Source organism: Belonocnema kinseyi, chromosome 2 (genome assembly GCF_010883055.1).
Source record: "Belonocnema kinseyi isolate 2016_QV_RU_SX_M_011 chromosome 2, B_treatae_v1, whole genome shotgun sequence".
Classification (NCBI taxonomy): domain Eukaryota; kingdom Metazoa; phylum Arthropoda; class Insecta; order Hymenoptera; family Cynipidae; genus Belonocnema; species Belonocnema kinseyi.
In genome coordinates, this window is record NC_046658.1 from 176878719 (window position 1) to 176902936 (window position 24218).

General features: G+C 23.8%; 1 protein-coding gene across 4 annotated transcripts in view; it reads right to left on the reverse strand.

Moving 5' to 3' along the window:
* Positions 1-1385: 1385 nt before the first annotated feature.
* The window catches only part of LOC117166864 (gamma-1-syntrophin), a 36415-nt gene continuing 13582 nt past the window's right edge, over positions 1386-24218 (reverse strand). For 2 of the 4 annotated variants that reach the window (XM_033351241.1, XM_033351240.1), the window contains exons 4-11: positions 19740-19865; positions 19483-19644; positions 13326-13510; positions 10099-10257; positions 9539-9763; positions 6980-7183; positions 2118-2221; positions 1386-1866 (exon numbers count right to left, since the gene is read on the reverse strand). In XM_033351241.1, the coding sequence (XP_033207132.1) occupies positions 1764-1866; positions 2118-2221; positions 6980-7183; positions 9539-9763; positions 10099-10257; positions 13326-13510; positions 19483-19644; positions 19740-19865 (1268 nt within the window). In that variant the 3' untranslated portion in view covers positions 1386-1763. Of the gene's footprint in view, positions 1867-2100; positions 2222-6979; positions 7184-9538; positions 9764-10098; positions 10258-13325; positions 13511-19482; positions 19645-19739; positions 19866-24218 lie in introns of all 4 variants that reach the window. The other 2 variants (XM_033351243.1, XM_033351242.1) reach the window with 1 other exon arrangement.

Here is a 24218-nt window from a genome sequence, read left to right on the forward strand (position 1 = left end):
GTTACAAAATTCTATTGAATTTAATTAAAATCTAGTCAATTAAAAAATTTAACAAAATTTCATTAAATTTAAAAGCATTCTAGTAAATTTATCAAATTTCTTTCAAACTTGAGATGTTTCTAGCAATTTCAACAGAATTGTGTTTATTTAAAAAGAATAATTCTAGTTAACTTAAAAATATTCTAGTGAATTTCATAAAAATATAGTTAATAAAAAAATTTAGCAATATTTAATTTAATTAAAAAGAATTGTTGTGACCTTAATAGAATTCTAGAAAATTTCTATCAAATTTAAAGTTTTTTTAATGAATTCAACAGAAATCTGGTTATTCAAAAAAAAGATTACTAAAATCTTTAAAAAATTGTAGTGAATTAAATTAAAATCTAGTCAATTGCAAAATTTAACAAAATTTCATTAAATTAAAAATAATTCTAGTAGATTTGCAAAATTTTCTATCGATTTTGACAAATTTCCAGCAAATTCAACATAATTATGGTTATTTCAAACAAATTGCTTAATTTAAACAAAAAATAGTAAATTGCCTATTTTTCAAATTTCCGAAAATAGTGATTTTCCAAAATTTACTGAAAATAATAAATTATCGAAATTTTAAATTCCGGAAAAAAGTAAATTGATGAATTTTCAAATTTCCGAAAATAAAAAATTACCGAATTTACCATTTCCGGAAAATACTTAATTGCTTAATTTTCAAATATGCAAAAATAGTAAATTAACGAATTTTAAAATTCCCGAAAAGACTAAATTGTCGAAAATTTTAAATAGCCGAATTTTTAAATTCCCAAATATAGTAAATTTCCGAAAATAGCAAATTGACGAAATTTTAAATTCCGGAAAATAGTAAATTGCTGAATTTTCAAATTTCCGAAAAGAGTACATTTTAGTGTTTCATTAAGTGAATTTAATTAAAATCTAGTCAATTAAAAAATTTAACAAAATTTCATTAAATTTAAAAGAATTTTAGTAGATTCACAAACTTTCTATCAATTTTGACAAATTTCTGGCAAATTTGACATAAGTATGGTTATTTAAAAAGAATAATTCCAGTTAACTTAAAAATTACATTAAATCGAAATCTAAGTAAATAGAGTTGGAGTGAAGGTCAGAATTCAAGTAAATTTAACAGATTTTTTAACGAATTCAACAGATTAGTAAGGACAAAGTAGAAAATTTTAATTCCCTGGTTTCTGGCAATTAAAAAAAAATTCCCTGCCTTCCCTGACAGATCTAAATTTCTCTGATTTTTCGTAAATTAAAAAATTACCCGACCTGCAGCAACCCTCTCAATATTACTGATTTTTGTAAAACTTTTTCAAATTTTACAGATTGCAAGGGACCCAAAATGAAATTTTTCAGTGCTAGGCTTGTTTTTCATTTCCATTTTTTTTTCTTTACCCATCCTAGTATGTAATCTTAATTATTGCACGTCAACACGGAGTTGGCCATTTCTTGCACAAATGAAGAGTTGATTTTCAAGTAAGTTACGCTGTGTTCATGGTTTTTAAGGCACTCGATATATTAATTATAAAATTTGTTTTGTATGAGCGTTGATATTTCTTCGCGAAAATGCATTTACTTAAAAATCATGAACGAGTGCAACAGTAATCGCATGAACATTTCAAATATAAAATAAGAAATTTTATCAAACTGATACGAAATTATTCTCCTAAAGCAATTTTCTCTTTCATAGCAATTCCAAGCGAATAAATCAGCACACGTCAGATCGTTTCACTATATACAGTTTCTTAAATAATACTCAGTCTAGAAATAAATATCTCCGTAAATGTAAATTTGAATACTCCACTTCGTGCGATCTCTTGAACGGAATACATATTTGGTAAATCAGTACTAAAAAAAAAAAATAAAAGAAGTTAAAAAAACAATAACAAAAATGTTTTTCAATGGTAAAAACTAAAAAACCAAAAGAATAATAAAGTCAAACTGAAATGATACTTCATCTTATTAGTCATATTTTTGGAATATTGACTAGTACTTCCGACGATTAATTTTCTCCTCTCTTTTCGAGAATTCGGAAACGTAAGATTTTTAAAAAATGACTCCATAAATTTCAGTCGTACTTACTACTTTACAAATCTTACGGTGTCGTCGACGTTAAAAAAGTTGGGTCAACTGCGGCCACTTTTGCGGTGAGAAAAGCGTGCATACAGAATAATAAGTTCTGTAACTGAGAGCACTCCAATTCCTGCAAAATTAATATTGATTAAGATTTGCAAAAATGAGCTTTCGCAAGAATTTGAAAGAATTCATAAGATTTTACGCAGTGTTAAAAAATTTTTAACAGATTTTAAAGATTCCATAAGCTTTTGAATATTGTAAGATATTAAAAATCTCTTTTTTAAATCAAAATTTTTTATATAATTCAAAGATTTTTTCAAAGATATCAAATACTTGAGTGATTTCAAAAGATTTCAAAAAATTTCGAAAGATTACGCGACTATTTTGAAGATTCCAACATTGTTTCAAGATTTTTAAGATTTTTCAAAGATTTTAAATTATTTCAAAATATTTCAAAAGATTATTTTCAAAGTTTATGAAAATATTTTAAGATTTAATCCAGATTTCAAATAGATTTTAAGAATTCAACAAGGATTTCAAAATTTTCAAGACTAAGATTACGGAAAGATTTTAAAAATTTCAAAAAGATTTAAAAGATTTGAAAGATTTTTCAGAATCTACAAGCTTTCAAAAATTTAAAAAGATTTCAGAAGATTTCACAAATATTTCAAAAATTCAAATATTTCAATTATTTCAGAAGATTTGAAAAATGTCAAAAAGATTTGAAAAATTTCACAAAGAATTGTCAAAGATTTTAAAGATTACACAAAGATTTCTAAACTTCAAATATTTCAATGATTTCGGGAGATTTCAAACATTTCGCAAAGATTTGAAAAATTCAAACAAAATTTTTGTATTTAATCAAATTTAACAGATTTAGAAATATTTAAAAATACTTTGCAGATTTTTAAAGATTTTTAAATATTTCAATGCATTCAAATTCTTTCAGAAAATTTCAAAGATTTGAAACATGTCACAAAGATTTCGGAAAGGTTTGAAAAATTTCACAGAGATTTGTCAAATATTTTTAAGATTTAAAAATATTTCACAAATACTTGAAAAATTCTAAAAATTGCAATAATTCAAAAATTTCAGATTTTTATGGTTTCAAAGATATTAAAATATTAAAAAATGTTTCGCAAAGACTTGAAAGATTTTAGAAAGGTTTTAAAGATTTCTCAAAGATTTCAAACATTCTAATTCTAAAAGAAAATTTCACAAAGTCTTCAAAAATTCAAAGTTTTTATATTTAATAAAGTTTAAGATTTCGAAATATAAAAAAATATATTGCAACGATTTTCAAGATTTCAAAGATTCTAAAAGATTTTTAAAGATTTTTAAATATTTCAGAAAATTTCACAAATATTTCAATGATTTCAAATTATTTCGAAAGATTTCAATGATTTGAAAAATGACACAAGGATTTCGGAAAGGTTTGCAAAATTTCACGAAGATTTGTCCAAGATTTTAAAGGATTTCACAAAGATTTCAAAACTTCAAATATTTCAATGATTTCAGAAGATTTCAGATTTTACAAATCTCACAAAGACTTCCGAAAATTTTGAAAAATTTCGCAAAGATTTTACAGATTTCAGAAGATTTGACAAAGATTAAAAAAATTCTACAAAATTCAATATTTCATATATTTCAGATTTTTATGATTTCAAAGATTTAAAAATATTAAATAATATTTCGCAAATATTTGAAAGATTTTAAAAAGGTTTTAAAGATTTCAAACATTTTAATTCTAAAAGAAGATTTCACAAAGATTTCAAGAATTCAAACCAAATTTTTATATTCAATAAAATTTAAGATTTAAGAGATTTCGAAATATTTAAAAATATTTCGCAAAGATTTTTAAAATTTCACAGATTCTAAGAGATTTTAAAATGTTTTAAAAGATTTCAAAATATTTCGGAAGATTTCACAAATATTTCAATGATTTCATATTATTCCCGACGATTTCAAAGATTTAAAAAATGTAAAAAAGATTTCGAAAAGGTTTGAACAATTTCACAAATAATTTTGAAAGACTTTAAAGATTTCAGAAGATTTCGCAAAGATTTAAAACTTCAAATATTTCAATGATTTTACGAATTCAAACAAAGTTTTTATATTTAATAAAATTTAAGAATTAAAAGATTTAACAATATTTCGCAAAGATTTTAAATATTTCAAAATTTTTAGATTCTTATGATTTCAAAGATTTTTAAATCTTAAAAAATATTTTGCAATGGTTTAAAAAATTTGAGAAAGGTTTTAAAGATTTCAAACATTCTAATTCTAAAAGAAGATTTCACAAAGATTTCAAAAATTAAAACCAAATTTTTATTTTTGATCTGATTGAAAATTTAAAACATTTCGAAATATTTAAAAATATTTCGCAAAGATTAAAAAAATTTCAAGCATTGTAAAGGATTTTAAAAGATATTTAAAAAATTCAGAAGATAACATGAATATTTCAAAACTTCAAATATTTCAATGATTTCAAATTATTTCAGAAGATTTAAAAGATTTAAAACATGTCCCAAAGATTTTACAAAAATTTCACATTTTTATGATTTCGAAGAATTTTAAATCTTTAAAATTATTTCGCAATGGTTTAAAAAATTTGAGAAAGGTTTTTAAGATTTCCAACATTTTAATTCTAAAGGAAGATTTCACAAAGATTTAAAATATTTCGAAATATTTAAAAATATTTCGCAAGGATTTAAAAAATTGCAAGCATTGTAAAAGATTTAAAAATAATTCAGAAGATCACACGAATATTTCAAAACTTCAAATATTTCAATGATTTCAGAAGATTTAAGATTTAAAACATGTCACAAAGATTTCGGAAAGATTTGAAAAATTTCACAAATATTTTAAAGATTTCAAAATGTTTCAGAGTTTTTTTTCAAAGTTTTTTTATTTAATAAAATTTAAGATATAAAAGATTTCAAAATATTTAAATATATTTCGCAAAGATTTCAAATATTTTAAAAGATTTCAAAATATTTCAGAAGATTTCAGAAATATTTCAATGATTTCACATTATTTCAGAATATTTCAAAGATTGGAAACATGTCAGGAAGATTTCAGAAAGGTTTGAAAATTTTCACAAAGATTTAAAAGATTTCAAAAATTCTAAAAAAAAGTAATATTTCAAAAATTTCAGATTTTAATGATTTCCAGGATTTTTAAATATATTAAAATATTTTTCAAAGATTTTAAAGATTTCAAAGATTCTAATTTTTTTTTAATTTCAAAATATTTCAGAAATATTTCAAAACTTCAAATATTTCAATGATTTCAAATTATTTCAGAAAATTTCGAAGATTTAGCAAAGATTTTACAAATTTCACAAAGACTTCCGAAAGATTTGAAAAATTTTGCAAAGATTTAAGAAAACTTCACAAAGATTTCATAAAGTCTAAAAAATGAAACATTTCATAAATTTCAGATTTTTATGGTTTCAAAGATTTGAAAATATTGAATAATATTTAGCAAATATTTGAAAGATTTTAGAAAAGTTTTAAAGATTTCAAACATTCTAATTCTAAAAGAAGATTTCACAAATATTTCCAAAATTCAAACAAAATTTTTATATTTTATCAGATTTAAGATTTAAAAGATTTCGAAGTATTTTAAAATGTTTCGCAAAAATTTTAAAGGTTTTTAAGATTTCAAAGATTTTACAATAGAAGATTTCAAAAGATTTCAAAAAATTTCAAAGATTTTGCAGATTTGACAAATTTCACAGAATTGAGATTGATTTGAAAAATTTTGAAAAGATTTTAAAGATTTCACAAAGATTTCAAAAATTCTAAAAAATGCAATGTTTCAAAAATTTCAGATTTAAAAATATTAAAAAGATATTTCGAAAATATTTGAAAGATTTTAGAAAGGTTTTAAAAATTTCTCAAAGATTTAAAAAATTTCACACAGATTTTAAAGATTTAACAAATATTTTAAGGATTCCAAAAAAATTCTTATATTCAAAAGATTTTCAAAGCTTTGAAAGATTTCACAAAGATTTTCAAACATTTCAAGGATTTCGAAAAGATTTTCAAGATTTCAGACAAATTAAAAAGGATTCGCAAAGATTTCAAACATTCCAAAAGCTTTTAAATATTTCCAAATATCTCAGAAGTTTTCACAACGATTTCAATCATTTCGAATTGTTTCAGAAAATTTCAAAGATTTAACGAAAATTTCAAAAGATTTCATAAAAATTCAAAAAATTTCATAAGATTTCGCAAATTGGTATTGGGATCCTAAAAAAGCAAAATTAATCTGTAATCAAAAAAAAAAAAAAAATACTTGATTCGTTCCGCATTCGAAAATAATATTTAAAGAATTTCTTCTTAGCAAACTTTTGAAATTGTCCTTATTTCTTTATTTTTTGTACATTTCTAGATGTCAAAAAAGTCATCCCTATTTTTCCGGATTTTAATAAATCATTTTGTAAGAGATTATGACTATTTAATTAATCTCTATTTTCTGGAAAAAAATTAACACCTGAGTAAATAGAAGAAGATTTTTTCAAGTACTTGAAAACTTTGCTGTGAGAAAAATTCTAGGCAAAAAATCGCCAAGACCGCGGAATCAAAATTCGAATTACAGGAAATTCTCAAAATTTGGTATTAATCAGAAGTATTCTCTTCGCTTGTGGTTTTAAAAATTGGTTCGAGCATGTGTGGAGTTTTTAAGCCCGCACATTCTAAAATTCATTTTTAAACTCGAAAAAAGTGCAAATAATTTAATCACATAAAAAATTTCGCATTTTCAAAATATGCTGTATTTTTTTCCAGAAATTTCCGCAATTCCATGACTTTTTTAGGTCTTCCGGGTCCTGCAGCGACCCTGAATTAAAACTAATTGTAATTTATATTTATAATACAACCTTTGTCTCAATAGCGATACTATCGTGCTCTTGAAAATGCAACTTTAATCTACTCTTCCCATCATCGCTCGAGCCACGAAGCTGAGAAAATTTGAACCTCCAAACATTGTCCGTGACGCCTTCGAAGGCCAGCGAAAATCCTTGGGACCATTCCAACGTTAAACCTGCTGTCCTGCCATTAAAAGTCACCGGAAATGTTTTGCTCTGAAATTAAAATTAACCCTTGATTGTACCAATTTAAAAAGGAAATTATTCCGGATTAGAGATTGACAAGTAGGGTGTCCATTTAAAAACTAATTCTGTTTCCTTAAAGTCTTACTCTCCCAATTTATATCTCCATTTAAAAAAAGTAATTAACCCCTTTTTTCACTTTCATTTCCCAACAGATAAGATATTTTCGAACTTTTCCAACCTTTTTATTTTTTATTTTTATTTCATTTTTTGTTTTTTACCTCTGGTATAATTACAATTAAGAGAATTTATATAATAAAAATCAATGCAATTGTCCAGGCTGGCCGTTTTAATCGAAGAAAAAAATTCCTGGTCATTTCCCGGTTTTTTCACGGTTCACAAACATTTTTCACGGTCAATGAAATTTAAAAAATCAAACTATATTCTAAACATGTTTCCATATAAAGTAATAAACAATAAACACCGAAGTATAACATTTAAAGTAGAAGCCTTGAATTCCAAACTTTTTAAATTTAAGTTTAAAAGTTTTTTAATTCAAAAATTGTGTATTCAAAGGCTCAAAAATTTACACGCACCAAATAGAAGGTATTGACACTTTTCAATTAAACAATGTTAAATTAAATGCAAATAAACTGCAAATTTTATAAATTTTCTAAATTATAGAGTTCATAGATTCAGATCAAGTTCCAAAAATATAAATCCAATTTAACATTTTCAATAGTCTAAATTAAAGAGTCAAGCAATTAACTTTAAAAAAAATTTTAATTATATTATTTTAAGAAATTTTAAGCTGGGTACATAAAAAATTACAAAATAATTTTTTTAACTTAACATTTCTGTCATTAGAAGTTAAATTATTTTTATTTTAAATAGTCCAGGCATCCTTTAAAAGCTTTAAAATTTTATTTCAAAATCTTGAGAAAATTTTTTGATATATTTCGAAATGAATTGAATTTTTTCTATAACTTCTAGAAAATCCTGCAAATTAAAAAAAAAATTTATAAATAACAATAGAACACTTATTATTTGTAAAAATATTAGAGTAATTTTAAGAGATATTTAGAAATTTTTAAAAGATTCGAAGTCAATTTAGAACTTGAAATAATTTGAAATACTTACATCCGAATTAAAAATAAAATTTAGATTTTTGCAGAAAATGTCGATTAATTTTAAAATATATTTAGATATATTATAATAATATTTTAATTCTTAAAATGTTAACACACTTCGTTTAAATTACTTGAAATAATTTCAAGTTTTTAATTAATTTTACATCTTTTCAAAACTTCTAAATATCTCTTAAAATCAGTCAAATGTTGTCTACAAATAATAAGTGTTTAATTGTTATTTATGCGTCAAAATTTAACAATTTCACTTATAAATTAAACACTTTTTAAATAGAACAATTAAAATTGTAACGCTAAAAGTTTAAAAGTTCTTCGAAAATCTAAAGATTCAAAGCTTTTAATGTAAAACAATTCAGTTCTAAATTGTTTTATTTTAAATATTTGGCTTCAATTTCCTAGTCTTAAATAAACAGTGAAATATTGCTAAATATGAAATACTTATTCTTTTTCTACATTAAGAAATTTCAAATTAAATGGAATAAAAATTAAATAATTTAAACTCACAATATTTTCAATGTAATAAAAACCTTTAATTATGACTATATTATGGATTTATTTTCAAGATGAAAATAAAAAAACGCACGTTTACATTTTTTAATGGCTGAAAAAATTAATAGAAATAATATATTAATTTTGAATTTGAATTTTTATCAAGAGTTTCGGACTGAAACAGTTACGATCTGGAAATTCTCAAATTTTGAACAGATCTTGAATTGTTTGGTGAAATCAGTCACATATCCATTTTAAAAATAATTTATTTATTTACATTTACAGTTGATAAAATAAAACTGTTTTTTATCAAAAATTTTCAACTGTAAATGCTTTTAATTTTCAATTGTTTAAATCTTAAAAACTGTTAAAATCGAACTTGGGTAGATTTTTCTTCTGAAAATTCGTAAAATTTCCGATGTCCCGGTCGGGCGTCCATCCTGTTGTTTATTTTAAAATCTTCAATTTTAAAAACTTCTAATTTTTTAAGCATTTAAAAATTCTTTAAATTAAAATATATGCTTTGAGAACATAAAAATCTAAACTAGAAAATTGTTAAATTGAAAGATTTTCGAATTAAGCATTCTAAACTGAATGAAATAATAATTTATAAAAATCACAATTTGAAAAATTATTTTAAAAAACGGTTGAAATCAAAGTTGGATCAAGCCCTGAATTATAAAACGGCCAAATAGAATAAATATTTAGTGTTTAAATGGGCTACCCTATTAATCAAAAATTTTGGACTAACCTTGAGATGAGTTATTGCAGAACAAACAGCCGTATGCCACGCGGCTTCAACTCTCAAAAGTTCCTGCCTCGTTTCCACGCTAAGGTATCTTGGTGGCTTTCCTGGAGATTGCGCCAGAAAACAATGCTGTCGCTCGTCTACATTCTCCGATTCTCGCATCACGCGGAACATCGTCTGATATACTTTAAAAGTTAATGCACATCGCGACCAGTCACCAATGTTGCACTGTCAATATAAAAATAATAATAATAACAATAAATAACTATCGTCAAGTACATATAAATAACGTCAAGTACACGATGGGGGGACCTACAGCTTAAGGTGGGTTCCGAACCACCAAAACCTCATTAAAGGTACATTGAAAAATTTCTAGAGCTCAGGGATCGAACCCCGGAACTCTGAGGTGAAGTCCGAGTGTCTAACCAACTGAGCCACTCAGGCTCTTTTATTAAAAATAATAATAATGCATAATAATAATAATAATAATAATAATAATTTAAAGGGAAATAAATTGAATAATTTGTTGGTATTTTTAGACATAATAATTTTAAAAAACGTACGGGTGGAGTTTCGAAAAGTAGCAAGTCGGGACCTTTCAAAGCTAGAAACCTTGGCCGGTAGCTTTGCCAGGGTTGATTGCTATTGCTGATGGCCTCGTTTACCCAACCCATGTATTCAATTCGCTCGCCTACTGCAAAGTTCCGGTTGTACAGTTTCATCTGTAATAAATGGCCGTGATAAATTAATTGATTTTAGCCCTGGGAAAGTAACGTAGAGTGTGCCTACTCAAATCTTGGAGAAAAAAAATTCCTGCCACTTCCAGGTATCTCAAGTTTTCTTCCAGATATAATTTTTCTCGATTTAATTAATATGACAAGATATTCTTCAATATTTTAGCACGATAGATTAAATCAATAATTAAATGATGCTAAAAACATAATTATTCATTTCTTGAATTTGTCTCGAAAGTCTATGAATTTGAATAAACATTCAAACACATTTTTTTAATTTACTTTTACTCATACGTAAACCACTAAATTTTCAATCAGAGTTGAATTTTCAAATGAAAAAGATCAATTTTCAAACGAATAGCTGAATTAAATACTTAAATTTTCAGTTTAAAAAATTCTTTTTCCACCAAAATAACAGATTTAATTTTTGAACAAATTTAATTGAACTTTTAACCAAGTAGTTTTATTTTCAACCAGAAGGGTAAATGAATGACTAAAATGATGAATATTTAATTTCAACACTTGAATTTTAAGGGAAAAGAATGGATTTTCAAACAAGGCGATTAATTTTCAAACAGGAAGATTAGTTTTCTGGCAAGAGAGATGATTAAAAAAATAATAATTTTTAAGAAAAAAGTTGAATTTTCAAATAAAAAAGACCAATTGTTAACCAAATAGTTAAATTTCTAACCAAACTAATGAATTTCCAACTAAAGTGGTCAATATTTATCTAGAATAGATGCATTTTAGAGAAAATGATTAATTTTCTACCACAATGACAATTTATCAAAAAAATACATGAATGTCCAACCATATTCGATCTGCGCTTTTAAATTTTGCAAATCTGGCTCCGGATTCGTAATCAGCGACCCCAAAAACTCCAAAGTAACCAGTTTTATTTCAATTTATTTAATGCGTCGTTCAAAAATGAATTCTTTCGTAAAAAAAAAAGAGGATTTTCGAAATTTTTTTATTTATCACTATTTATAATTTTATACAATACGCTTGTCCTCATTTTTCTACATTATACAATGTTTGAAAATATCTTTGAATTTTCTCTTAGAATAATTCTCCGTAATGAAAAATCATTTACAATTTTCCTAGGAATCTTAAGAAAATGTTTTTATTCTCTAGAAGCCTTCAACAATTCTTAAAAAAGTTACTTTTTCTGAAAACTTGTTTTTGTTTGGTTTAAAATTTACTTTTTTAACTACAAATTGAACTATTCTAGGTTTGGTTTCACAATGTATCTTTTTTGGTTTTATAATTTTATACATTTTAATGAAACTGTATCTTTTTTAGTAGAAAATTCATCTTTTGGGTTTAAAATTTATTTTTTTTGTTTGAGATTGGTTATTTTAACTTAAAATTTAATTCCTACATTTTTGGTAATAAAAAATCATTTTTTTAATGAAAAAAACTAACTATTTTGTTAAAAATTCGTTTTTGTTTTTTTTAATTGATCATTTTTAGATGAAAATTCATATACATATTTTGATGGAAATGAGACTTTCTCGGTAGAAAATGAATCTTTTGGCTTGAAAATTCAACTAACTATTTGGCTACAAATTCATGTTTTTGGTTGAAGTTTCATCATTTTAGTTGGTATAAAATTAAAATCATTTTTGCTTGAAATATCAAATATCACATTTTTCGTTGAGAATTCATTCTTTTTGGTAGAAAATTCAACTACTTAGTTGAAAGTGGAACTACTTTATTAAAAATTAATTTATTTGGTTGATGATTCATCACTTTAGTTGAAAAAACCTTTTTTTATGTTAAAAATTTATTTATTTTTTTGAAAATTATATTTTTTAGTTCAAAATTCATTATTTTAACTGAAAAATTAAATCGTACTTGTTTGGTTCAAAATGTATATTCTTAAAATGAGAATTCAAATATTTGGTTTGAAATTCCTGTATTTGATTGAAAATTCGAATTTCTAGGAAAATATTTAAGCTTCTTGGTGACGGATTTCGCTTTTTGGTTGATATTTCGCTAGAAATTGAAATATTTGGTTAAAAATGTATGTACTTTGTTCAGGATTTGTATATTTGGGTAGGAAATTCACCTTATTGGTTGAAAATTATAATATTTTTAGTTGAAAATTTATCTATTTTAGGTGAAAATTCATGTATTTGGTTAAAAATCATTATTTTTTTAGTACAAGATTTATCATTTTATTTGAAGATTCAAATTAAGTGTTAAATTTTTTGTGGAAAACTTACTTTTTTATAGAAATGTAATCTTTTTCGGTAAACAATGTTATGTTTTGTAGAAAATTTAACTATTTTATTCTTTCTTAAGAATTCATTTATTTGTTTGAAAACAACAAAATTAATGAAAGATTCGTTCCTTTTTCTATAGAAAATTCATAACTGTGATAAAAAAATTAATTTCATTGGCTGAAAATACATTTTTTTTTGCTGGAAAATTGATCTTTTTATTTGAAAATTCATCTATTTTGTTAAAAATTTAATTTTTTTTATTTCAAGATTTATCTGTTTTGATAGAAATTTAATCTTCTTGTTTGAAAATTATACTATTTCGCTGAAAAGTTACTTTGACTTTATTGAAAAATTAAGATTTTCAGTGAAAATTTAATTATACTATTTTTAGTTGAAAATTTATCTATTTTAGGTGAAAATGTAACTATTTATTAATAATCCGTCGTTTTCTTGAAAATTCGTTTCTTTTTTGGTTGAAAATTTATTTTGCAAACTGAAAATTTAAGTGTTATATTTTTGGTATAAAATTGATATTTTTATTTGAAAATTCATCTATTTTGTTAAAAATTTAATTTTTTTTTATTTCAAGATTTATCTGTTTTGATAGAAAATTAAGATTTTCAGTGAAAATTTAATTTTTGGTAAAAAGCTCAGCTTTTTAGTAGAAAATTCCTTTTTTTTAAATTAAAAATCAATTTTTCTAGTTAAAAATTTATCATTTTAGTTTCAAAAATTCGTTTCTTAGGTTAAAAATGTATCTTTTTGATTTGAAAACTCACCTAAAAAGTGTTTAAAATGTAGAGTAAGCCCTGGATATAAAGTACTTACTTGCAAATGAGTTAAGCCAGTAATATTATCCGTGATAAACTTGAGCCATTGACTAAGAATGGCACTGTCGTCACAATGAATAATTCCGGTTCTGGCTCCATTTAAACCTCTCACTTCAAAGGCATTCCGCCTCAATTTATCAGTACCAAATATATATCGGGTAACGTATGCCATCATTAACGGAACTGAAACAAAAGTGTTCCTTTGACATTTCAGTCCATGCATCTTGAATAATTACTCTTTCTATTATCACTCATAATTTATCTTTGAGGGCCTAGAGGAAATTTATTCTGATAAGAGAATAGCAAAGTAAAAGACCCATGGTTATTCACGAGAACGAGAATATCTATAGTCAATTAATAAACATGGATTTCAAACTTGCTTTTTAAATTACTATTCATGAATCGGCAGTTTTCAATTCATGCAAAATAAAAAGAATAAAAATGGAATAATTGGCAGATCCATTTTACAGCTATTGTAACTTTCAAATGTGACTACGTAATTCTTGGAAATTAAAAAAAAAAACCAAGAATCCAATGATTTAATTTGTAAAACACTCTTAAATGTCTTCATTCAAATTTAAAATAAAAGCAAAATGAAAAGAGAGGAAAGCAAAAGACGACAGCCTCCAAATGGCTTCCTTATTTTTACTCTCGTTTTTTTAAAATTTTGTAACTTAATAACAAATTTCATTGTTTGATTTTTGTTTTGTTTTTTCAAGAATTCTATAGTTAACAATCATTAGATGTCAGAAGATTTACAATTCTGAAAAATTTTCTGTCAGTGCTTTTCGTCGAAAATGATTAGCTTTTTAACAAAAAAATTTTAGATTTTTAGAAATATTTACATTTTTCTTAATAACTTTAGGCTACGTTGGTGTGTTTCACCTGAAATTTGTATTTTTAAATAAAAATCATTAGATTTAATTCCAATTATTCATTTTACAAGCTTCAACAATTTCTGATTGTTTTTGAGTTTTTAGCCTGTGATTCAAAATTTGTATTAAAAAATCAATAGATTTCAGAGACTCATAATTTTGGGCTATTTTTGCGTTTTGCTGTTATTTTGTGCCGAAAACTGGTATTTAAAAGAAATCATTATAATTTTAACAAGACTTAGAACTTTTTAACCATTTTCGATGATGTTACTTGAAAAATTAAGATTTTAAAGAATATTTAGGTTATATTTAATGTGCTTCACCCGAAATTGGTATTTTTGAAGAAAAATCATTAAATTCGCATCCAATTATTTATTTTGTTTAAAATAATACAATTTATAAGCTTAAGCAATAAGAAGCTTTAGAAGCTTTTAACAATTTTGGATTATGTTAGTATTTTTCGTCGGTAATTTGTGTTATTAATTGAAAAACTATACGATTTCGAAGAATATTGATGATTTTTTAAGAAATTTATTTTATATTTGATGTGTTTCGCCTGAAATTGGTATTTTAAAATAAAAATCATTAGGTTTAAATCTAATTTTTTTAAATGAAATAATAAAATTTACAAGCTTCAAAAATTTCTCTTTGTTTCAGTTTTGTTAGTCCGAGATTGAAAACTTGTATTAAAAAATCAATAGATATCAAAGATTCATAGTTTTGGGATAATTTTTCATTTTGTTGTTATTTTTGGACAAAAATTAGTATTTTCAAACAAAAAACATTATAATTTTAACAAGTTTTAGAAACTTCTAAAAATTTTGGATTATGTTAGTGTTTTCACAAAAAATTTATAGTATTAATTCGAATATTATAAGATTTTAATGAATCAGGGTGGCCGTTTTGAGCGATGAAATAAATTCCATATCAATTCCCGGTTCGCAAACATTTTTCACGGTCAATAAAATTTAAAAAATGGAACACTAAAGCCAAAAAATTGTCCACTTGAGGTAATAAAATCTTAGCTGCAAATGAAAGCACTCAAAGTGGAACTGTTAAATTTTGTACTTTTAAAATTGAAATTTAAAAGTTTTTAATTAAATAATTTTGTATTCAAATGCTCAAAAATTTACGCGTATAAAATTAAAGGTACTAACATTTTTCCATATAAAAAAATATAAATCCACGTTATCAATTTCAATGCTATAAATTAAAAAATCCATCAACGAACTTTAAAATTTTCAAAATTATATAATTTTAAGGAATTTTAAGCTAGAAACATTAAATATTGAAAAATTAAAAAAAAATGTTCTACAATTTTTAGAAAATCCTGCAAATTTTAGAACATTTCTTTACAATTTGGATGTATAAAGAACAATTGAACATTTATTATTTGTAGGCGAAAATTGAGTAATTTTAAGAGAAATGTAGAAATTTTTAAAAGATTTAAACTTAGTTTAAATTTTATACAGATTTTAAACAAAAAATTAGATTCTTTTCAAGAATTGTGAAAGGCTTCAAAAGAATACAAAAATTTTCTTAAGATTCATAGGAAAATTAAAAATAATTTATCATTTTCAAAATTATTTTAAGAGAATATTTAAAAAGTTTTTCAAAGATTTAAACAAAATTTGCATGATAATTTTTAATCTTTTTAAAACTCCTAAATATTTCATAAAATTACTCAAATTTTTTGTACAAGTGTTCATTTGTAAATTATACATCAAAAATGAAAAATTTAACTTACAAATTAAGCATTTTTCAAATACAATTAAAATTGTAACGCTCAAAGTTTAAAAGCGTTTCGAAATTTTAACGATTCCAGGTTTTCTATGTCAAACAATTCAGTTAAAGATTCTTTACTTTTAAATAATTGGTTTTAGTTTACTTGTCTTAAATAAAAATTCAAGTATTGCTAAATATTCAATAATTAATAACATCCTTTAATTAAGACTATATTATTATGAAGTTATTTTTAATTTGAAAAAAGTTTATAAACTTTCAGTCACACGTTCACATTTGTTTAATAACTAAGACTTTCAAATTGTAACCGTTTAAGTTTTAACGTTAAAATCTGAAAATTCTTAAATTTTGACTGATTTAAAATCGTTTTTGTTCACTTTTTATTACTTAAAGTACAGATGAGCTAAAAAAATTATTTATTTATAAAATAAAAATGTTTTTTATCCAAAATTTGCAACATCAAAGGCTATTATTTTTTAATTGTTCAAGTCTTTAAAAAAGCATTTAAAAATTCTTTAAATTAAAATGCTAAGTTTTGAAATAAAAATTGTATATGGAAAATTTTTAAAGTAAAAAAAATTATAATTATGCATTGTAAGCTAAGTAATAGCATAATTGAAAAACATAACAATTCAACTAATTATTTAAAAACTGTTGAAATCGAACGTGGACGGATTTTTCTTCTACAAATTTGTAAAATTCCCGGTAAAAAAAATTCACTGTTATTTTCCAGTTTTCCCGGTCCAGCGGCGTTTCACCTAAAATTCGTATTTTTAAATACATTTAATTAGATTTAAATCCAAGAATAAATATCAATTTTATATTTTAATTTAAAAATTGCATGAGACAAAAAAATAATTGTTTTTTTTTCTTTCTATTGTATGAAATAATTATTTAAGAAAAGTTTCAGTCAAATAACAAAGAAAGCTTCGTTTAATCAATTCTTAGATTCTATAGAATTGATTTATACTCTATGAGTTTACTTTTGCAACTCAGGTCATAAACTAGATATCCATTCTCTTAATCTATTACCAGAACTTGCAGAGTTCAACGAGCTTGCTGCTTATAAATACTAGGTTTCTAGGACAAAACGAGCATATGTAATCGATAACTTGATAAAAACAAAATAATTTGATAAATCCGTGTCACAAACGCATTGTTTGAAAGGGCACAGATATTGAATTCAGATTAATTAATCATTTATTTCATTGAAAGTTACGTTTGTATTTTATTTTGTAGTTCTAGTTTAAAACTAAAATTTTGAAAATATTTTGGAATGAAAAGGTACAATTTTTGCTAGTAAAAGTAATAGAAAAGAAGAAAAAAAAGAAAATAACTTTGCTCAATTAAGAATTTTTTGTTTTCATGGAAAACAATTTTTTGCGTAAAGCGTTACAACATCGAAAAAACCAAAAATTCCTAAATCGCGATTTTTTTTTGAGTATAATTTCATGATTTTTCGATTTAATCTGAAAAAATTCAGCTTCACCGTATTCAACTTTTTCCAAAAAAATGTGTGCTTTTACCTCAATTCAAAAAAACATGCTCGTTGCACATTTTCAACAAATTTGTTTAAATTTATTTTTTTACTGATCAGTAACAAAGACAGTATATGCAACCAATTTTTCATAATTTTATTAAGCAATAAGAACTTTTTTGTATTTTAAAATTTTTAAACTGAACACATTAGAAAATATCCGAGAGTGAAATTATTTTCGGTTAAAAAGTCTACCATTAAACTTTTGTTTAATCTGTATAATTAATTTATTAAAAATTAAATTTTTGATTAAAGTCTTATTTTTTGTTTGAAAATTCAACAATGTTTTAATATTTCTTTCTTCCTTGACTAATCAATTTTGTTTGTTTGAAAACTCCACTATTTTGTCGAACATTCAAGTTTTTGGTTTGAAAATTCATCTCTTTCTGCAGAAATTTCAAATTTTTGGGATAAAAATGCAACTTATTCATTAAAAATTAATCTTCTTCAATTGAAAATTAACTTTTTTGTAGAAAATTCAACTGTTTTATAGAAAATTCGTATTTTTGTCTCGAAAATTCAACAATTTGGTAGAAAATTGACCTATTTGAAAGTTGATGAATTTTGTTGAAAATTTGTATTTTCTGGTAGAAAATCAATTTTTTGTTTTCGAAAATGCAAATGTAGTTGAAAATGAACATGTTTTAATTGAGAATGCAACTATTTTGACGAAAATTCGTTATGGTTGCTTGAAAGAGACTATATTTTATTTTAAATCAAAATCTTTTCATGTTGATGATAATGTTCTTCTTTTGGTTAAGAATTTACTTCTTCTACTCAAAATTTAATAATGTTATTGAAAATTCAACGGATTGGTTAAAAATGTACTTTTTTGATGAAAATGCATATTCTCGGGTTGAAAATTCAACTGTTGTATCGAAAAAACATCTTTTCGGTTTGAAAATTCATCATTTTGTTAGAAAATTTAAATAATTGGTAGAAAATTAAACTTTTTTGTAAAAAATTATTTAAAATTTTATGTTCTTAGTTAAAAAGTCTTATTTTCGGTGAAAAATTAATCTGTTTTAATTAATACTTCAAATATTTTTGCTAAAAATTCAACTGATAGGTTAAAAATAAACTTATTTGTTTGAAAATTTAGCATTTTGGTGAAAAATGCAATTATTTGCTACAAAATTCGTTTTTCTTTTAGTTGAAAATAATTTATATTCAAAAAAAATTTAGCGACTCCATTTTTTGTATTTTTTATTTTAAAAATTCAACAATTTGGACTAATCTCAGATCAATTGTTCTAACCATTTATTTAAAAATTTCTGTTTTTTGTTGAAAATTCTTATTTTCGGCAGAAAATTAATCTTCTTGATTGAAAATTCAACTATATGGTTAAAAATTGATCTACTCTATCGAAAATTTGTAATTTTTGGCAGAAAATCAATTCTTATTTATAAAAATGCAACTGTCGTAAAAAAATTAATCCGTTTTAATTGGGAATTCAATTATTTTGTTTAAAAAAATCATTTTTTGAAATTTTTGTTTGTTTCTTTTTGTTAAAAACTAATTTTCTTGACTCGAAATTTAACTTTTTTATTGAAAATTCAACAGATTGTTTGAAAATGAACTTTTTCGTTTGAAAATTCAGCATTTTGGAGGAATTTATATTATTTGTTAGAAAATCAATGTTTTTGATTGAAAATTTAACTGCTCTGTAGAAAGCTCATATTTTTTTTAATAAAAATGCAACTATATCGCTGAGAATTCATCTGCTTTTGATTAATGATTCAACAATTTTATTTAAAATTCATATTTTTTGTTAAAATTAAACTGTTTTTCTTATTTAAAATGAAAATATTTTCCCGCTTAAAATATCAACTATTGCATTTTTTGTTGAGTTGCGTTAAAAATTCAATTTTCTCGTATTTTAGCCAATTAGCGAAAAATTACAAAAATATTTTACAAGGAAAAGTAAAGAAAATTTATCTTCAAATCGTAAGCAAGTATTAAAAAAAATTGATATTGTGTGAAATATGGGTAGAACAAACCTGTGATCAGGTCGACCCATTTTTTCGAGTGGATCGAACTCGCTGATGCGTTTGAACTGTGTCTGCTGTGACTGCATTTAGGACTACCAGGTTGTTTACTCGGAGAAACCCAACCATCCTCTGGAGTTCCATTTGTCGCATTGTCTAATTTTTCTTCTTTTTCTTCAAGAAGAATAGTATTTTAAAATAAAATTTCACGAGTTTCTCAGCAAAAATAAATACTACTTTGAATAACGGCAAATTACTGAAATACTTACCACTCTTTTGTAAAAATGGCTTCGCTGCTCTATAATGTTTAACGGTCAAAACAACCAGGTCACCAGCATTTCGAAGTATATTCACAGCATCGTCGTGATTGCACGCTGTTATATATTCTCCATTCACTGTAAAATAATTGGGCGCGTAATCTGTTATTCGCGGCCAGTAAGTCAGTTCAAAGTTGCACTTTTAAATCATTATTCTACTAATTATTTATATTCTTCTTGTAGGCTTCACTGTATCATTTTTCATAATACGGATTCGTTCAAGTATTTCGCATTTTTTTAAACAATCCACTCAGAGCATATCCACAATTTCACGAATTTATTATAAATAATAGGTTTTTTTCAATATTTTTAAATATCTAAATGTATAAAATATTACTAGTAATGTCTAAAATTAAATAACTGTTTTTTTTAGAAAATTTTATTTAGAAATGTTTGAAATAAGAAATACTAATAAAATAATTAATCCTTTATTGAATTGGTCCCAGAAGTCCACGAATCAACCAGGATAAAAAAGAATTTTCAACAAAATAGTTAAATTTTCAACTAATATGATGAATCTTCAACAAAATACATAAATATTCAACTAAAGAAGATGAATTTTCAACCAAAAATGTAATAGTTAAATTTTTAGTTGAAAAGAAAAACGAATTTTTAACAAAATAGTTCAAGTTTCAACCGTAATAATCAAAATTTCAGTACAAAAACTTGATTTTCAACCAACAAAAAAAACGAGTTTTTAAAGAATAGATAAATTTTCAACCAACAAGAAGAATTTTCAATTAAAATTATGAATCTTCACCGAAAAACTCCATTTGTAACAAAAGAGTCTAACTTTCAACCAGGCATTTCAAATTTTCACCCAAAAAGATTAATTCTCAATAAAAAATATAATAGTTGATATTTCAAACAAAAAAGATCTTAATTTCAAATAGAGCAGTTGAATTCAATCAAAAATACGAATTTTCAACAAAGATATATTTTTCAGTCAAGAAAGAAAATTTTTTTTAAGCAAGCTGTTGAATTTTTAAGCAAAAAATGAATTTCCAACCGAGATTTTTCAACTAAAAAGATCAATTTTGAACGAAAAATTGAATATTTAAATTCTAAGTTAAAAAAAATATATTTACAAGAATTGTCAAAAAAATGGTTAAATTTCTAACTGCAGTCATGAATTTCTAACTAAGTTGATTTTCATCTAAAGAAGATAAATTCTCAACCAAAAATAGTAAAACTTACATTTTCAATTTAAAAAAAGTAATTTTAACCAAAAAAATCGAGTTTTCCAAAAAGTAGTTAAATTTTCAACCAAAGTGATAAATTTTGAATTAAAATGATGAAACATTAAACAAAAAAATAATTATTTTAAAAGTACTTCAACTTTCAACCAAAAAAGATGAATTCTCAACAACAAATGCAGAAGTTAATAGTTCAACCAAAAACAAACAACCAAAAAATAAAATAATTAAATTTTTCATTAAAAAAATTAATTTACATACAAAAAGATACGAATTTCCATCAAAATAGTTCAACCAAAAAGGGTGAATTTTGAACAAAATAGTTGAAATCTCAACCAAAACTGGTTCAATTTTAAAATACGAATTTTCGACCAAACAGTTGAATTTTCAACCAAAAAATTATAGTTTCTTACAAAAAAGTTAATTTTCCACCAAATAGTTGAGATACAAACCAAAGTAGTTGGATTTCCAATCAAATTTTTTGTATTTTCAAATAAAAAGACGAATTTTCTTGAAAACAGTTCAATTCTCGACCAGAAAATATCATTTTTCAACCAAAAAAAAATCTAATTTTCAACCAAATGAATGATTTTCTACGAAAACAGTTAAATTTTCAACCAGAAAAGACCAATTTTTACCAGAATAGTTAAATCCAGAAATATAAGGATACTTTTACAAAAGAAGAACCATTGCTATTTAATTTTATATTACGAATTTTAAAAAATTAGGCATATTCTTGAAAAAATTCCGTGACACTTTCAGGTTTTTCCAGGGATATATAAACTTCCGGACATTTCTAGGCTTTCCAGACGTGTAGACACCCGGCTAAATTACGTAACAGATAATTTGTGGCCTCCAGAAATAATACGATATAGGACTTAAAAGTAATGGAAATACTTATATTAGATAATATATGCTTTGCAGGTAAAGAAATACATATAATTATTAATACATAAATAATAAATATTTACGAAAAATGTGTATAACTTACTAATTTCGGTCATAATATAATTAGAATAAGGTTTTTACTATTCATTAATGAATAATTTTATTTATTTTTTTAAATCACGAAGTTTCAATTAAGTGTTTTTAAAAATAATATTTTTAATTATTATCTTTTATGAATGGAATAAAACAATATTTCAAATACAGATTTAAATATTTCAAATTTATTTATTTTAAAGCAAACAAAAAATACTTCTCTACAATAAAAGAAGATTCTTCAAGAAAATACATGAATTTGCAAAAAAATAATGACTTTTCTAACCTAAAAAGAAGAAAATTCATTTTAAAAATTAATTTTAAACACAAAAAGACGCATTTTCAACAAATAAAGATTTTTCAGTCATGAAAGAAGAAAAATTTCATATAAATTGTTGAACCTTCAAGCTGAAGGTCGAATTTTATGTACAAAAATTGAATTTTCAACCATAAAATATGAATTTTAGCAAAAAAAAAATTAATTTGAAAAAAAATAGTCCAATTTTCAAATAATTTTTCAAAAAAGTAGGTTAACTTTTACCCACGCAGTTGAATTTTTCAATTGAAAACGATCAATTTTTAATACAATATTTTAACTTTTAACCAAGAAGATGAATTTTCAACTAAAAATAAGAATCTTCGACAAAAAAATGATTTGTTAACAAATTGGATCAACTAAAATTAAAGATAAAATTGTTGAATCCTCTGGCAAAGAAGATTATTTTTCAATCAAACAGTTGTACTTATATGCAAGAAAGATGCTATTTTTACTAAAATTGATCAATTTTTTAATTAAAAAGACAAAATTTCAACAAAACAAAAAATTAATTTTGATCCAGAAAAAGTTTCAGTTCACTTTCCAACGCCCAAATGTGAATTTTAAATAGAAAGTGAATTTTCAATGAAATAGTTTAATTTTCAATCAAAAAGTATGTCTTTAAAAAAAAGTTGCATTTTTACCCCAAAAAGATGAAATTTCTACTAAAACAGGTGAATTTTTAAATTAAAAAGACAAATTTTCAAAAAAAAAAAAAAAAACAATTGAATTTTCATCCAAAAAAGATTTCAGTTGACTTTTCGTCACCGAAATATGAGTCTTGCTTAGAAATTAAATTTGCTACAAAAATAGTGGAATTTTCAACCCAAAAAGAAGAATTTTCAACAAAACAGTTGAATTTTAAACCAGAAAGAATGACTTTTTAGCAAAATTATTGAATTGCTAACCAAAAATTGCATTTTTATCCAAAGAAAGATACAATTTATACCAAAATAAGTGAATTTTTTAATGAAAGAGAAATTTTTTAAAATAGTTGAATTTTCATCCAAAAAGGATTTTAATTTTACTTTTCAACACAAAAATATGAATTTTATTTAAAAAGTCAATTTTCTACGTAAATAGTTGAATTTTCAACCAAAACGGATATATTTTTAACAAAATGATTGAATTTTGAAACAAACCCTTGCATTTTTTCCAAGAAAGATGAAATTTTTACTAAAGTTGGTGAATTTTAAAAATAAAAAAACAAATTTAAAAAAAAAAAAGTTGAATTTTCATCAAAAAAAGATTTGAGTTGACTTTTCAACACCAAAAAATGAGTTTTACTTAGAAATTAAATTTGCTACGAAAATAGTTGAATTTTCAACACAAAAAGTATTACTTTTTAACAAAATATGTAGATGAATGTTCGAACAAATAACAAAATTTATAACTAAAAAGATAATCTTCAGAAGAGAGCAACTGCAAAAAAAGAATATTACTTTAGGTTTACCCCAAAACTTAATTTTAAAAATTCCCTACTTTTTCCGTGACCAATTTTTATTTTCCCTGGTCATTAATATTAAAATACCAGAATCTTAAAAAATAACATTTTTAACCTTCTTGCCAGTAACTCAAAGTTATAGAAATTCCCTGACTCTATCCAGATTTTTTTGTTAAATCCTGAAATGTTTCCTGAACAATAAAAATGTCAGACATTCTATAAAATTGTTGTTGGCTAGATACCTTTTTTACTCACAATTACTACGAACAAAAAATATTTTAAAATCTATCAAAATTGATAAGACTTCATCTCTAATATCCTCAAATAATTTAAATATTAAAACCAGTTAAAAATTGTTATCGCTTGAATGGAAAACATTAAATTTTGCATCTCAATGTCCTGAAGAGATTTTTTCCATTAATTGCTATTATTTAATTATTGAATATATTGTTTAAATAACCTTACATTTGTCATAAACCTGAAATTTTCAGAAT